The 15,778-nt window shown below is 47.0% G+C and overlaps 1 protein-coding gene across 3 annotated transcripts in view; it reads left to right on the top strand.

Moving 5' to 3' along the window:
- Nucleotides 1–15,778, top strand: part of RARS2 (arginyl-tRNA synthetase 2, mitochondrial) — an 816,998-nt gene that overhangs the window by 514,548 nt on the left and 286,672 nt on the right. For all 3 annotated transcript variants that reach the window (XM_069606382.1, XM_069606383.1, XM_069606384.1), the window contains one exon: nt 8,323–8,383. In XM_069606382.1, coding sequence (XP_069462483.1) covers nt 8,323–8,383 — 61 coding nt within the window. The remainder of the gene's footprint in view (nt 1–8,322; nt 8,384–15,778) is intronic.

The raw sequence follows: 15,778 nt of genomic DNA, 5'->3' as shown, positions 1-15,778 counted from the left end.
TCCCACCGGGTGCCACCATTAATGGGAGAAGAAGAAAAAGGAGAAAGCACAGAGACCATATGAAGAGTCCATAGGTCTGGCGAGGGAATGACAAAGAGGATGTCTGTGAGGGTTTGCCTAAAGGAAGCACTGGTATAGGTGTCGGTGATAGGGAGGCCTGGGTTGGAGACCAGGATGTCCTTTTTACACTTCTCTTCCAACCAGATTTAGTGAGGAGTGCAGGATAGTCGATAGAGCAGCAGTTAGAAAAGATATTAGAGACAGAGAGCACTATAGAGTAGGTAGGGAGAGGCGAGAAGAGGAAGGGAGGAGGGGTCAGGGGAGGGGAGAACACTAGGGAAGGACGCAGGGAGGGCATGCAAGCAGACGAGATAATAGTAGACAATTGAACAAAACGACAAGGGCTCAGACAGTAGTAGGAACAGTTTGCTAGGTGAACGTTTTGCTAAGAAGGCAAAAACCAAAGACAGCACTAATTTCACAATGTAGTTTAATAATGGAGACAGCACACCTAGGTCTAAGAGTCCTGTATAGTGGGAGAAAGGCCTTTTTATTTATTTATTACATTTGTTACACTCCCAGACCCTGAGGTATCACGGCATAGTTACAGACATCTTTAGCATAGAAATTGGAAATATGTGCTTACATAATTAGTAGAGTGATTATTGACGTTACAAAATTATTCTTAAAACATAGACTGTTAATATACATAGGGTGAGAAAAATACAAAAAGCATATTTACAGGTGCAGTTTTGTCCACCACTGAGGTGGTTGTGTTGGCCCTAGGATAACTACAGGAGCCTAAGGCGATCAGTTTGAATTGGCTAGAATTGGTTAAATAACCAGGTTTTTAAGAATTTTTTGAAACCAGGGAAGGATTCCTAGGTTTCACAATACAATTTAAATACTTTCACAATGCAATTAAATAAAAACACACCTAGGTTTAAGAGTCCTGCATAGTGGGAGAAAGGCCTAGGTTTCACAATTCAATATAACTACTTTCACAATGCAATTAAATAAAAACACACCTAGGCCTAAAAGTGCTGTGTAGTGGGAGAAAGGCCTAGGTTTCATAATGCAATGTAAATACCACAGACAATTATTCTAGTGTAGGTAAGGTTGCTATGTGGCAGGGTTTCAGGGTAGAGTGATGGCTCTCTTCCTCACCCGGGCCACTCCTATCATACTAGTCGCTGATGGTTGACGGCTGGCCACTGGCTTCCCCTGCTGACACTATCGGGAGCCGCCCTTTGCCTTGGGGCCCCTAGCCGCAGGGGCTGCTGGTCAGTGGGCTGCCCTGAATGAGCTCCTTAAGAGGGCTCAGAGGGCCAATTGGAGGTGCTGGGCGGGATGGGAGGCAGGTGGAGGGGGAACAGGGAGAGGGTATTGGAGGGACGAGGATACAATGGGGAAATATGAGAAAAACAAACAAAACAAACACAGAAGCTTTTCAGATTCGTGTCCCTAAAACATTCTTTGGCTCACTCACAAAACTTATATCAGCTTACATTTGGCAAAACAAACCGACTAGAATAGCTATGACCACCCTTATGGCGCCAAGAGATCGGGCGGTTTGGGCCTCCCTCGTTTTTATAAATATTATGAAGCTGCACAGCTGCAGCTTATTAAGGAGTGGTTTGCGGGTAAGGGTCGGAAGATATGGGCCCAGTGGCAGGTAAACCCCTATCATGATTACTTTGGCTAGGTCGGGATCACAGACCCCCCAATGTTAAGATTAGTAAAGTTGTGGGCCTAGTGACAGACGTGTGGGACACTGTCATTAAAGGAGTCATTCTATTTACATCCCGTTTGTCTCGATATTTCAGAACCTTGAATTTCCCCTGGCGCTGGAACCCCAGAGCCTTTAGAGCTTGAAGGGAGGCGTGGTGTTTGAAAACACAAGATATGTTTCATGGCCACACTTTTAAAACATTCAAAGTTTGTAAAATGGACCTGGGAGAGGGAGACAGATACCGCTATAGCCAAATGCGACATTGGTTGAATAGCCCGGAGATAAAGGTGGCGGCTATGCGACAACTCGCCCTTTCGAGAAATACATCACTACCCAAATCGGCTCGAGGAAACTAATTTCAAATCTATATAGACTACTACATGAGGATACAACAATAGTACAATGGAATTATGTTAAGAAATGGGAATCTAAACTAAATAACACCACATCGAGGGAACATTGGGAACATCTTTGGAGGGCTATACCCCAACTCACCCGCTCAATTCAAACGAGGGAAATGTGGTACAAGATAATGTTCCAATGGCATTACACTCTGAAACGACTACATTTAATGTACCAGACAAGTCAATTTTATGTTGGAGGGAGTGTGGGGGTAAAGGAGACTGGAGACACATATGGTGGGACTGCCCTATAAGACCGTTCTGGGAAGGGATCCAGGAACAAATTGATAAGATATTCCCGAATGTTGTATCTAAGGATTCAGGGGTCTGGCTATGTGGACTGTGGGATCCAAAACAGAAAATACTCTCCAAAAGACAACTATGCAGTTCCATGCTTTTACTTACCGTGTGGCTAGTTGTTGCCCATAAATGGAAACAAAAACAAGGTCCTACAAACTTAGACTGGTTACAGAAAGTTTGGAACTTTATAGCGCTGGAATGGGCAACCCACGTGGCACAAAGAGACCAAGCCGCCTTCAAACGTAACTGGGAGGACATGTTGGGTTACCTTCAAAGTGCTTATATGTTCCAATGGTGACCTCACAAAATACGGATTTTTGATATTATGTGACCACTTGCAGAGTACAATACCTGAACCAACAAAGGACCTCTCGGGTGGGGGTGGGGGTGGGGGGGGTCGAGGTTGCGTGGAAATGTTGGAATGTTTTTTTTTTTAATGTGAAAATCTATATAAATAATAAATAAGAAAATTAACTGGGCGAAGTCAGAACAACTCCGGCTCAATCTGGACATTCCAGAAAACTGAAGAGGAACTGTGCTTCCGCCAAATGAATCCCAGGATCAACTGTCTGGGCATGGTGGTATCCGCAATCATAGATGCACTATATGAATACAATTATATAAGAGTGCTGGGAGAACATGACACAAAGTGAAAAATTAGATACGACTACCAATATTCTTTGTAGACAGGGTACTCCTAGTAAAAAAGTATACTACCAAGATTGTTATACATTTATCAAAATGTACCAATCAGTATCTCACTGAGCTATTTTAAAAGAACCAGGCAGCTGGTTACTAGATTGCTATGGGCATATAAGGTAGCCAGTATATCCTATGATACACTGACTTTACAGTATGAAAAAGGGGTCCTAGCGGTCCTGGATCTAGAACTATATTACTATGCCGCACAGTATCAATATGCAGCATGCTGAGCAGAGGAACATGATGATATCCCCTATCTGAAGCTTGAGAAGTTGACGCTACACCCATCCTCTTTGATTGCTATAATTTGGGGAAAGCCAAAGCCACATAAAGGATAGATAGACATGACATGTTGGGTGCTATGTCTAGCAACAAGCCATGCAGGTGACACATTTCCATACACCCCAAACCTTTCAATTTATAATAAGCCAAGGATAACAATTACATATGAACAACAATTTCAGGCCCAATTTCAAGCACTGAACATCATGAAGTTAGGTTACCCTGTTTGAGCAAGGGCCGTTTATTACCCTGGCTCTCCTGCACAAGAAATGTCATGCAAATGCTCTGACGATATTTCTATACTATAGATTGAGGCATGCACTCAATCAGCATATAACCAGCTTTCCCAAAGAACCAAGTGTCTCAGTATTAATACAATAACTAGTGACAGACCCAAACAAAACACAGCTAGTATAAAAAATATACAACAAAATAGTGGGCTCCACAACGCACTCATCATTTAAGGCTAGAGCACGCTGGGATGATAACCTGACACTACTCATCGCTGAAGATGAATGGGTTAGGCATGTGCACAAACTTGCAGAATATCAACTAGCTGTGGGCACAGCCTTATACATTTTAAATATCTACACCAGCTTCACTAAACAGCAGCCAAGCTACAGGCCTATTACCCAGGAGAGAAGGAAGAATGCTCCAAATGGGATCAGCAGGGAGCAGACTTCTTTAATCTTGCCAGGAGCTGCAATAAAATACATACGTTCTGGGACGACAAGAGGAACAGGGTGTCCAACATGATGAAATATGAGCTACCACTAAAACCAACGTTTTGGCTACTGGGATTATTCAAAAAAGAAACCATTGGAGAGACCACATTCTTGAATTTAACATCAATAAAAGCAAGAAGATGCTATGCAGTAAGGGTGGGTTTATGCACCCAAGGTTGAGTTTATGCACCCAAGGTTGAGACATGGCTTAAAGGTCAAATATACTGTCAGACACAACGGTGAACATAAACCACCATTTTTCCTAGCAACAAGTAAACCGAAGGCCATCTGGGAATACCTCAGAGCGTGAACATGGTGTGGAGGGAATACGAATGTTGAAAACTGGTAATTATGTCAAAGAATACAAATATGAATATAGGCATACATACAGTGTATAGTGAACTGGTGGATGTGAGTACGTAGACTGGGCTCTCGATCGTGAGACATGGAGGACGCTTCAGGATAAGCAATGGCTATACAATAGTAATATTGGGCTTAAAGGACTTGATCTAAATGTGTTAAAGTGATACTTTTGTTATTGTTTAAAGTCTTTTCTGTTATGTAGTAAAACTATATAAATAAAATATTTATTAAAAAACAAGGCAAAGAGGTGGGAAGAAAATGGAACCCTAGACACATTAGAAGGTTATATTCACAGTCATATTTTGGACCCAAATTGGCAACACAGAAAATAGTCACAGTAGTCCTCTAGTATATAGTAATGTACATGGTAGAAATGGCCACTGTAACAAATCCTTATATATCACATCTTCTCACGAAGGGGGAGCCCCTTCTCCATGAGGCCAGGGAGGTGAGGCAGCTACCCGATAGTCCCCCTGGGGGTGGTACACAGTGTGAGGATATCATGGGGAGAGACTCCCCCTCTGGGAGCAGGAACAGACATCTAGGGAGAATGCGGTACAATACCCCTCATACTCCACCCACTTCTTTTACCTCCCTTCAGTCCTTGGGTCCCACCTTCACATCCTCACTTCCATACCACACACTTCCATGTATATATGTGAGAATGAATACCCTACAGATACTCAGACGAGGAAGAGTAGGGAAGACCTAATGAAGACCCCCTAACCGGTACTGGGAAGAGGAGGTGCGGAACAATGAAGAGTTCTTTTAAGAACTTGAATGAGCATTCTAGCTGTCATCACCCATTCAACACAAAGAGCAATAAAAGACCTTTTTTATCAGACCCTCCCAGGAGTAACTGCGAGCAAGAGGATTGTCCATCGTGGGGAGGAGAGAATGCTACTGACGGGGACGCAGGCAACAAGGCTGGGGCATCTCTATGCGGTTCGACATCGGTGAACTGAGCTACAAGCTGGTAAAACAGAGATATGGGCAAGTGCAGGAGCCAGACTGCGCGCTTGAAGGGCGACACTTAGCCTGCAGGGGACCAATGACTGTAGAGACACCAGTTTGCTAGGGGACCATGGAAGCCGCAAAAGACTTGAACGAAGAAAAGGAGAAACCTGAGACCAACCGAAAATGCTGCTTTAAACCTAAAGGTACAAGAGTTCTCAGAGCGATTGGTGGGACTACGAAAGGGTCACAGAGGTGGCAGGAGGGGAACCATATGCATTCCCTCAACTTCGGGGCAATTGGTAATACCCCTTTTTGATACCAAAAGACATTGATAATTATCCGTTAAGTGACAGAGAAACCTCAGCCTGAGACCCACACCCACAAGGGAAAATTAGTAGAAGACATTTAATTGTGGCCGTATTTGGCAAGGGAGTGAGCCAAGTCTGTCAGAAAAAAGTAACTGAGAGACCCGATTTTGGTACCCGCACCCACAAGGGAAGATCAATATAAGTCATCTTCTTCGGGGCAGTACCTAGCAGGAGAGTGAACCAGGTCTGCCAGAACAAAGCAGTAGAAGGTTAAATTCCGTTAAAGTCCAGGGCAAGGGAGTCATTCCCCCTGGTATTGTGAACTGTGAGAAAAAAGTCAAGGAAGGCCGGGAGAAGCCATTCTCCTTGTAGTTGAGCTTGCAAGGAGGATCAAACCAGTGATCCAGGGGAAGGGAGTCATTCCCCTGGAGTGAAGAAATAGTGAACTTTCTGATGCAGAGTGTTAAAGGATCAGAAATCGTTGTTGGTGAAGTATTGAAACCAGGGGAAGGGATTCATTCCCCTGGGTGAGGAACTTGCAACCAGAACTGTGCCACCCATTCCAGGAGGAGGTGGTAATTCTACTGGACCAAGAACATTGGCACAACCTTAAGTTTAGTTATAAGTGCAAGGGACAGAGATGGGGACATTTTGACACAGGGCGGTGGACTCTTTAAGTTACAAGGACATTCTGACACACCCATTAGTACTTTAGTTGAAGCAGGGAAAACCCTCATAGATATAGGGAAATATAGGTGTTCCCTTTATTTTTATTCTGAATTAAAGTCTATAGCTGTTACTATGCCACCTGTGTGTCGGTCTCCTCCTTCTGCACCCTTACAGCAACCTACATTAAATACAGCACCTCAAGGGAGAAAAGGGAGTTAATAGTTTAGAATCCAAGCCCTAAGGCCAACAAAAGTCAGGATGCAATTAGACTGATGATACCAGACCTTACACTCCTAGAAATACAAAAATACAAAAGTAACCATAAGTGTAAATATAGTGGTAAGACATTTCCATAAAGTGGAGCTTGAGGTCGGTTCAAAAGTTCCCCACAGGAATCAACAGGACAAAGTCTGTAGGCACAGCTCTTGCTATGAGGAAAAGGCAGCAAGTGTCTGTTCTCCTCGACAGATGCGAATAAGATGGCAACCTACCTCACATGAGACCCTCTTGAAGAGCTCATGTGCCAGTTTCAAGATGCATTAGCCCCAAGAAGAGAAGCGCAGCACAGCACAGCAGGCTTTAGGCCAATGGAAGTGAATAGCATAACATGGTTTAAGGAGGCTTGCAGAAACCCTTCACCACTGGGAGCCACGAAGTTAAGTATCTTGAGTAACCCATCAACCCAGGTATCCGTGGCAAGTTCCCTTGGCTGTGATTCACGAAAAACAGGCAGAAAGAACCCAGCGAGTAAAATATCTCATCTTGCAGGGTGATTTACAGCATTAGTTCATCCAGGGATTTAACCGCTGGACCGACAACGATGTGAACTAGCCAAACCTTATCGGCCTTCACAGCAGTGGCACCCACCAGCCAGGAGAAAAAACTATGTCAATGAATACTCCAGGAGGACGAAGGAACCCAATTAAGCAGATTCCAACAGTTCGAAGGGCAAAGAGGGGCAGTCAGCCAGCAGAAAAATGTTGCACGTAGGAAACACCGAAGGAGGTCGGCCCAGCCAGACAGCTTAGATCACTACTGGTGTCCCACAACCATTCTGCATCCTATCCCAAGGATTATGACAACAATGGTATTTTAAGAAAATGGCAGTAAAACGGTTTACAAACAGTCCCAGCGTGGGGATACCAGTCCATCCAGTGTGGAGTATCGCAGAGTGGACTCGGACAGCTCAGGAAGAACATCTAGCCACCAAAACCAAAGCACATGGAAGGACATAGTATACAGCCAGTATAGCAAGACCTGCTCCTAAAGTTGCAGCAGCTTCTTGGCAATATCCTTGAGCAGGCAAGTAAACCTGCAGACCCAGCAGAATTAAGGCAGTGTTAGGGCCTCCCCATTATATACCCAAACAATTGTGAGCTGGCCTAAGTGAGCCCTCCAATCACACAGTGTCACTCAGGCAAAGGTTGTATCAGGCAGCCAATCAAGCTGGCTCTTAAAATTACCAAACACCCAGTTCCAATCACACACACTATATGTATATTGGCATATCTAGCGCTATGGGCCGGTCTGAAACGTTCCCAACAACTACTGAGAGTGCAGTGCTGTGCTCCGAGGAATCCCATGCACAACAGCCATTTGAGGCCTGCCTCGCAGTGTCCTCAAAGGAATGTCCTTAAAACAAATGGGCCGAGAGCAGTACTTAAAATAGCATATTTGTATCCTAATGGCTACCAATAAGGTACACTAGGATACTAATGCGGTAAATCAGCTCGCACCCCTATTGAGTCCAAAACTAAATTACAGCTGCTTTTCTTCTCTTATGCTTCAGGAATCAATCAGAAAATCTGCAATTTACAGTTTGTTTTGCTTCATAATTTAAAGGCAAGTTGACTTATTACAGTTTGTTTCTATTTTCTCTGCAGAGACCTTGCTGCTGCAATCGATAGAAAAACAAAATATGATTTTGATACAATGATATATGTGGTAAGTAATGAATGGGTCTACAGAAAGACAATGTTTTGGAAGCCTTAGTATCATGGGGGAGAGGTTGAGTAATAGTATGGTTGCTCGGTGGAACAGTTCAGGCACTCAAGTAATTCGTATTATCCTAGATAACTTCTTAGTCACCAAGGAAAGTTTATACACTTGATGGAATGAAGTACATACTATTACATTTATATGTAATAGTATGTTACAAATGGTAGATGTATGATTTTATATTAATAGCTGTTATTGGCATAACAGCCAAAATTTCCCAAACATTCCACACAATGGGACACCTTCCACCCCATTGACACTGACACCTGCATCACCCTTATTATCAAAGCAAAACCTGCACACTTCCTGGGTGATGCATGGCCGCATCAAATTGCATCACCACCCTTTCTCCCCACTGACTCCATATCACCAACACATGTCTCTAACGTGGCACTATCCCCTCTGCTCTCCAAAATTAATAAATCTCACCCCCTACTAAAAAAAATCATCTCTCGACCCCCACACTCCCTGACAATTACAGCCCCATCACTATCCTGTCATACCTCACCAGAATCATGGAATGCTTCAACACTATCCAACTGCAACAACACATCACCACAAACGACCTACTCAACCCCTCCCAATCTGGCTTTCAACCTGGACACAGCACTGAAACTGCTATGCTTCACTTCCTCTATGACCTACACCAGGTCACTGAAAAAAGGATACGCATCACTACTTGTACTCCTCAACCTCTCTGCACCCTTTGACAACATAGACCACACCATTCTACTCAACATCCTCTACCACAGGATGAACCGTCCTCGACTGGTTCACCTCCTTCCTTACTGAAAGGACACACTTGTTCTCCATGCCAACTTTCAATCTGACCAGATTCTGGTCAAGAACGGGGTCCTGCAAGGCTCATCTCTGCCTCCACTTCTCTTTTTTTTTATAAATTCTTTATTTTGAAGCTTTTTCTTGGAACATGTCAGCAAACTACCACTCCTCATAATAAAATAAAACCGATCATATAACGGGAAGAACCAAATCTCATACACCCCACACCCCCTGGAAGACCATCATTGGAGACCAAATAGGAAAACACACTTTGCCTGGACTATTCCAGAAATTCTTGTCATTCACCCCCATTAACACTAGACTTTGAGCCCAAACGTATCATAACCACCACCTTAATCATCCCTATTTCGGTAACCTAAGGACCACCTGTAACCCCTCAAGTCGGTGGCAAAGGTGTGTTCAGACATCTGTATTTTCGACTTCCCGGCCTCTTCTCTGGGTTGCCAGCCCCTTTTGGGACCCAGGGCTTGCGTTCCTTCAGCGCTGCATCCTGCGTGTCTGGTGGGTCGCCACTCAAGTCCCGCAAGTGGGCCAACACCCCCTCTGCCTCCTCCTTAGTTGTGATTCGAAAGTTCTCACTACCCTTCTCGAAGGTGAGGGAGAAGGGGAAGCCCCAAAGATATCTTATTCTGTGCTCTCAGAGCCATTGGGTCAAGAGGCGACACTCTCTCCTTCTGTTCAGGGTGAAAGAAGAGAGATCTTGGTAGACGGATACTCTTGCCCCCTCATAGGTAATCTCTGGGTGTCTCCTGTCTTTCTCCAGAACCAGCACCTTCTCCTTGTAATTGTGGCATTTAACCAGGATGGATCGTGGGCCCCTGGAAGGGCCTCCAGCCCTATGCACCCTATCAAAGCTGATATCCTTCAGCTCTGCTCCATCCTTCTCAGTGAGGGCTCTGATGATGGAGTTTACTTTCAGCTCCAGTCCCAGGACACTTTCACCTTCCCCCTCCTTGATCCCCAGGATTCTGATATTACAACGCTTCTCTCTGTTTTCCAAGTTGTCGACCTTGAGAGACACCTCATATTCCTTGCCCTTCAGTTCCCTCATGCAGGCTTCCGTCCTCATATCCAGGAGATCCACCGACTGCTGGTAATTGTCCAAAGTCTCCACCTTCTGCTCCAGTGTATCCACTCTGCCCCCAAGGATTTTATGGAGACCTGGATATCACTCCTGATCGACCGTATTTCACCCACAGGGTGTTGAAATCTGTCTTGGTGACCATCTCCTCCCCCAGCGGCACGGCCACCAGCTGCTTTTCGCCCGCCATCAGACCTTCTGCACCCGGTGCGGCCCTCCTAAACGTATCCAGCTTCTGCACCACACTTTCCGGCCACATGTCCACCCCGCCTCAACCAAGACCCGTCTTCCACAGCCGACTGCTCTTCACACGGGGGTGTATGTTCGTCCTGTGCGGAACCCTGCCGGACGCAACTCACCACACAGACTAGTCCGGCACTGGCCTAAACCAACCCCCCGTTGCAGTCAGAATCTCACCAAACTCTGCAAGGGGGGGAGGAGGGGGCACTTGCACACCTGCTGCTGCTGCAATTTATGCGCTGGTCTTGGTTCTGCTGAATCCCCTCCACGTGGGCTTCCACTCTCTACAGCCATATGGAAGGGGGCTGCTCCTCACTATGCCACATCCTCTCTAAAGGAGTGCCCACAGCCAGACCCCCTGTTCTGCTGCCACATCCGGGGGAAGGGTTCAACTCTCCTCACATGCCCCCTCCGTGCCTCAGGGCTCAGGGAGCACGGTCCAGGATTCAAAGCGACCAGACTATGTAGGGGAGGAGGGAGAAGCACTGGTGTAAGAACTGCCGCCACAGTCCCTGTTTAGTCATATCCCCTGAGCAGGGGCCTGCAGCTTCAGCAGCTGTCCTGAAGTGGGTCGCTTCTCACAGCACCACGTCACTTAGGAGGGAAGAGCTCACAGCCAGACCCCCTCTCTGCTGCCACACCTGGGGGTTCCAACTCTCCCCACGCACCCCCACCGTACCTCAGGGACAAAACAATGCAGAGTCCTTGTAAAAAATTCTTTAGGGTACAAGGACTCTGCTTTGTTTTTAAAGCCATCCGCCACAAATCCCCATCTTACCTTCACGACAAACCCAAATCTATCACCCAGACAAGCAAGCCAGCATCTCCTACACATTCCACTCACACAAAATCAAATATTTACCCTCCTGGTACCCAGGGCATGGCCACACCCTACCTCTTTACATCCGCGCTGCATCCTCCATCACCATTTTCAGAAAGAGCCTCAAAATATGCCTGTTTTCCCAGGTAAACCCGCCCTCCATCTCTCCTGCTCCCACTTTCTCTCCTCATCTTTCTATCCCATCCTGAAAATGTTTTGTAAGTTCTATTTCACCTCGCACCTTTTTGATCTTTGAACCTTGTAAGACGCTCAGAGACCCTCTGGGTAGGCCCAGCACTGAACAAAAATTCAAATAAAACTGTTGTTGAGGTGGATTTCTAAAGTCAGCCCCTGTGGGGAGGATTTTAGGAGGCCACCAAATTTACAATTAGTCTACACAGAAGTACACAAATAATTCAAGTTAGTCAGTCATTATTTATTAGGTTGTTCTGAACATACTAAGCATAACACAATTGCAGATAAGTAATGCAGTCAAAAAACATATGTAACATATATATATATATATATATATATATATATATATATATATATATATATATATATATATATATATATATATTTCTGAGGCTTGTGGAATCTGCTTAGATCACATGCTGTGCATAGGCCGACATCTAGTGGAAGCTGCGGAGTATTACAGTTTGTTTTTCGAAACTCGAAAATGGGCGTCGACACAGGCGTGCCAGTAATACTATCCCTAGTGTGACGTCCACTGTACCCAAGATCCCTCACGCGTCTAGGATCCTCAGATTGTTTTTTTCCGCCATACTGGTCGGAAGCATCTTGCGGAGTTCCCTGGCCTTAGCCATACTTTTGCTAATTATTGAAGTAAAATTATTTATTGACATCCTTCCCCACCCCAACGTCGACACTCGACGACGGCTGGAGAAGACATCGACCGTCGGCTGCTGCACGACGGATCTGGGCCTCGGAAGGCCGCTGGCCTCGGCCCGGGCCTAGTAGGCCGCTGGCCTCGGCCCTGCAAGTAGGGAGAGTGGGGGGTGGTACATACTCTTCACTCTTAGTATATAGGTACACCTTATATATTTCCTACACTTACCAGCCCGCTGCCTCAAGGTGCGTATGGAGGGTACCCCTTTCCAATTCTGCCCCAAGTGCAACCGCAAATACCCTTGGGTCGACAGGCACGCCACATGCAATCTCTGCTTGCCGAGGGACCACCCCGAAGCGAACTGCAGAGCGTGTAGTAGGTTTAAGCCTAAGACACTTAAGGACCGTTCGACAAAGCGTTGGGCCCACCACGCCAGGCAGGCAGCCATGGCAGCGGAGGGCGCCTTCAGCGATGGCAGCGACGCCGTACTTTCGGACGGTGAGGGCATTACGGCATCGAAAGACTGCCGAGCGCAGGTCCCCGACCTCGGAAGGTTGTCCGGCAGGGCGGCTATGGGGAAGACCCCCGGCGACGCAAGCGCTACACACCCTACACACACTAAGCACACTAAGTCCAACCGAACCTCGACGACGTCGACTTCTCGGAAAGAGGCACAGATAGAACGGTCCGACTCGGTGTCCTCTGGGCGCTCTCGATCGAGATCGCCGCATGACGCAAGGCAATCATCCACTCTTGCCAAGAGTGCCTCGCTCCCTAGATTAACGGAAGTTCGATCGTCGGAAGACGAAGACGACTTCCACCCCCAGGCCGCGCTCCAGGAGACCGAGGCCGCAGTTAACACCAGCGAGGCCCCACGCTCAAAACAAGGTACCTCTCCCGACCCTCGACGCCAGGCGTCGAAAGTCTCTGAGGCCTCCAAGGGGCAGGGAAAACATTTTTCCACGCACGGGGAGGGGGGGAAACAGCGGAAAGCACAGCCTTCCACTCCTGTAAGACCATCCTTCCACCCTAAGCAGACAGTCAAACATAAATCTACTGGGACATCAACATCCAGCAAGGCTACCCTTGATAAATCCTCTAAGTTGCCTACTAAAGCCATACCCTGTTCCAAAGAATGGTCCAGTGAAGACATAGACAGGGTCATGTCAAGGATGTCTTCCTTAGCTGATTTTTATGACAAGAACCCAGAACATTTCCTTTCGTATGACCCTCAAGGGGCCACACCCTCAGGCTCCTCTGATCCTATCCCCCTAAGTAAAAAGGCCCGGCTCGAAAGACCTGAACCCTTCGAGGTGCAGCCTTACTCTACTCCATACTCTACTCCACACCCCAGATACCAAGGACAGCCTTTCCCTGAAGGGGACCAGGAGTTTACAATTATGGAGAAACAAACCGGGACTGAATACTATGCGGATGATGAGGACCTGGAGGAGGTAGAAGACGAGCAGGAAAATTACAGAGTAGATTCCCCGGTAGAAAGCGAAGCCCCAGTTACCGACTCGCCAGTTGATAACCAGCCCCTCCTTAATGAAGTTCTCGCTCGCGCGGCAGAACATTTTCACATCGACACCCACGGTGTACAGGAGGAAAGGGACTTCGCAGAAGAGTTGGTGGGAGAAAGGAGGCCGGTCGCTCAAACCATCCCTATCCTTAAATCCATCCAACGTAGAATAGATCCATCCCTGGTGAATCCAAACCTCACCAGAGCCGTCAACCCCAGAGTCGAAAAACTTTTTCGGGCATCCCAGTCTGACCCTCTTTATATAAGAGGACAGCTTAAACCAGACTCCCTAGTGGTTACCAACACTCGGAAGGGGGCTGGGACACCCTTATCGTCATCAGAAGCTCCTCCCGACAAGGAGAGCAAAAGACTATACGGGTTTGGCAGGAAGGTAGCCTCAACGTCCGCCTACCAAGCAAGGATTGCAAACTCCACCACCCTTTTGGCAAGTTACAACTGCCATCAATGGGAAGAGGTCGCGGCGCTCATAGCCTCTGCTCCTGAACCGTTAAAGGGCCAGTTGGCTCGGATCTCGGCAGAAGGGAGAGCCGTGTCTGGTTGCATATTAAAAGCAACTTTCGACGCCGCGGACAACGCATGAAGATTGATAGCAGAAGGTACTGTTATCAAGAGACATGCGTGGTTACGGCAGTCGGGGTTCAAAACAGAAACACAGGCTTCATTAATAGACAAGCCGGTGGAACCCGATCTATTGTTTGGGAAAGCGGTCGAAGACGCACTTAAGAATGCCAAGGACGAGTACGAGACTCTCAAATCCCTTGGCCAGCTTACCAACAAACCCCCTAATCAGAGGGGGAACAGTAATTTTCGTCGCCCACGCGGCCAAAATTCACAAAGAGGCAACTATGCCCAAGGACAGGGTACACAATGGAACAACAACCAGCAGTCTACCCAGAGTTACAGCAAGGGTAACAAAAGAGGTCGTGGAAGAGGCAGAGGCAGCCCCAACAAGGGAGGTGGCACGCCTCCACCAAAGCAGTGACGCTCAGTTCAGGGTCCCTTCTCACGCAACCCCAGTAGGGGGACGCATTTCCAACTTCACCCAGGCTTGGGAAGGGATCACCTCAGACAGATGGGTGCTGTCAACAGTGTCCACAGGATATTGTATAGAATTACTGCAGCGTCCCCGGAACCACCCTCCACGACAAAGAGTACACTCCTTAGAACATCAGAAGATCCTTCTCGAGGAGATCGCCATTCTGCTAGAAAAGGACGCGATAGAACTCGTCCCAGGACACCAGGTAAACAAGGGTATCTATTCAACTTACTTCCTTGTGCCAAAGAAAGATTTAACAATGCACCCAGTATTGGACTTACGGCCTGCCAACAAGTATGTCAAGCCCCAAAAATTCCGTATGACCACGCTACAAGAGGTAATCCCCCTCCTAAAGAAGGGGGATTACATGGCAACCTTGGATATGAAAGATGCTTATTTTCATATTTCCATGCTCCCAGCCCACAGAAAATACTTGCGCTTCAAGGTGGACAGTCGCCACTACCAATTCAAGGTACTGCCCTTCGGGATAGCTTCAGCACCAAGGGTGTTCACCAAGGTACTGGCGGTGGCAGCTGCACACCTACGCAGGGAGGCAATCCCAGTGTACCCTTATCTGGACGACTGGCTCATAACGGGGAAAACCCCAGGAATTTGCAGGTCAAACATTCAGAGGACTATCGACCTCCTCCACGAATTAGGCTTCTCTATCAACGAGAAGAAGTCAAGTCTGGTGCCAAGCACCTCAAAACAGTTCCTAGGAGCAATCCTAGATTCTCAAAAAGGGTTGACCTTCCCTTCGGAAGAGAGAATTCGTAATATACTACTGCAAATTCCACATTATCAGTCAGGTCAACAAATAACGGTACGCAAAGCAATGCGGTTACTGGGCATGATGGCGTCTTGCATTTACCTGGTCCCCCACGCGCGTCTGCGCATGCGTCCCATGCAGGAATGGTTGGCAAAACAGTGGTCTCAGGCAAGTGGTCAGTGGGACGATCTAGTGGTCGTT

Source organism: Ambystoma mexicanum, chromosome 4p, assembly GCF_040938575.1.
Source record: "Ambystoma mexicanum isolate Mex_15411 chromosome 4p, UKY_AmexF1_1, whole genome shotgun sequence".
NCBI classification, from domain to species: domain Eukaryota; kingdom Metazoa; phylum Chordata; class Amphibia; order Caudata; family Ambystomatidae; genus Ambystoma; species Ambystoma mexicanum.
Note: the sequence above shows the minus strand (reverse complement) of the source record. Positions and strands in the feature narration are given on the sequence as shown.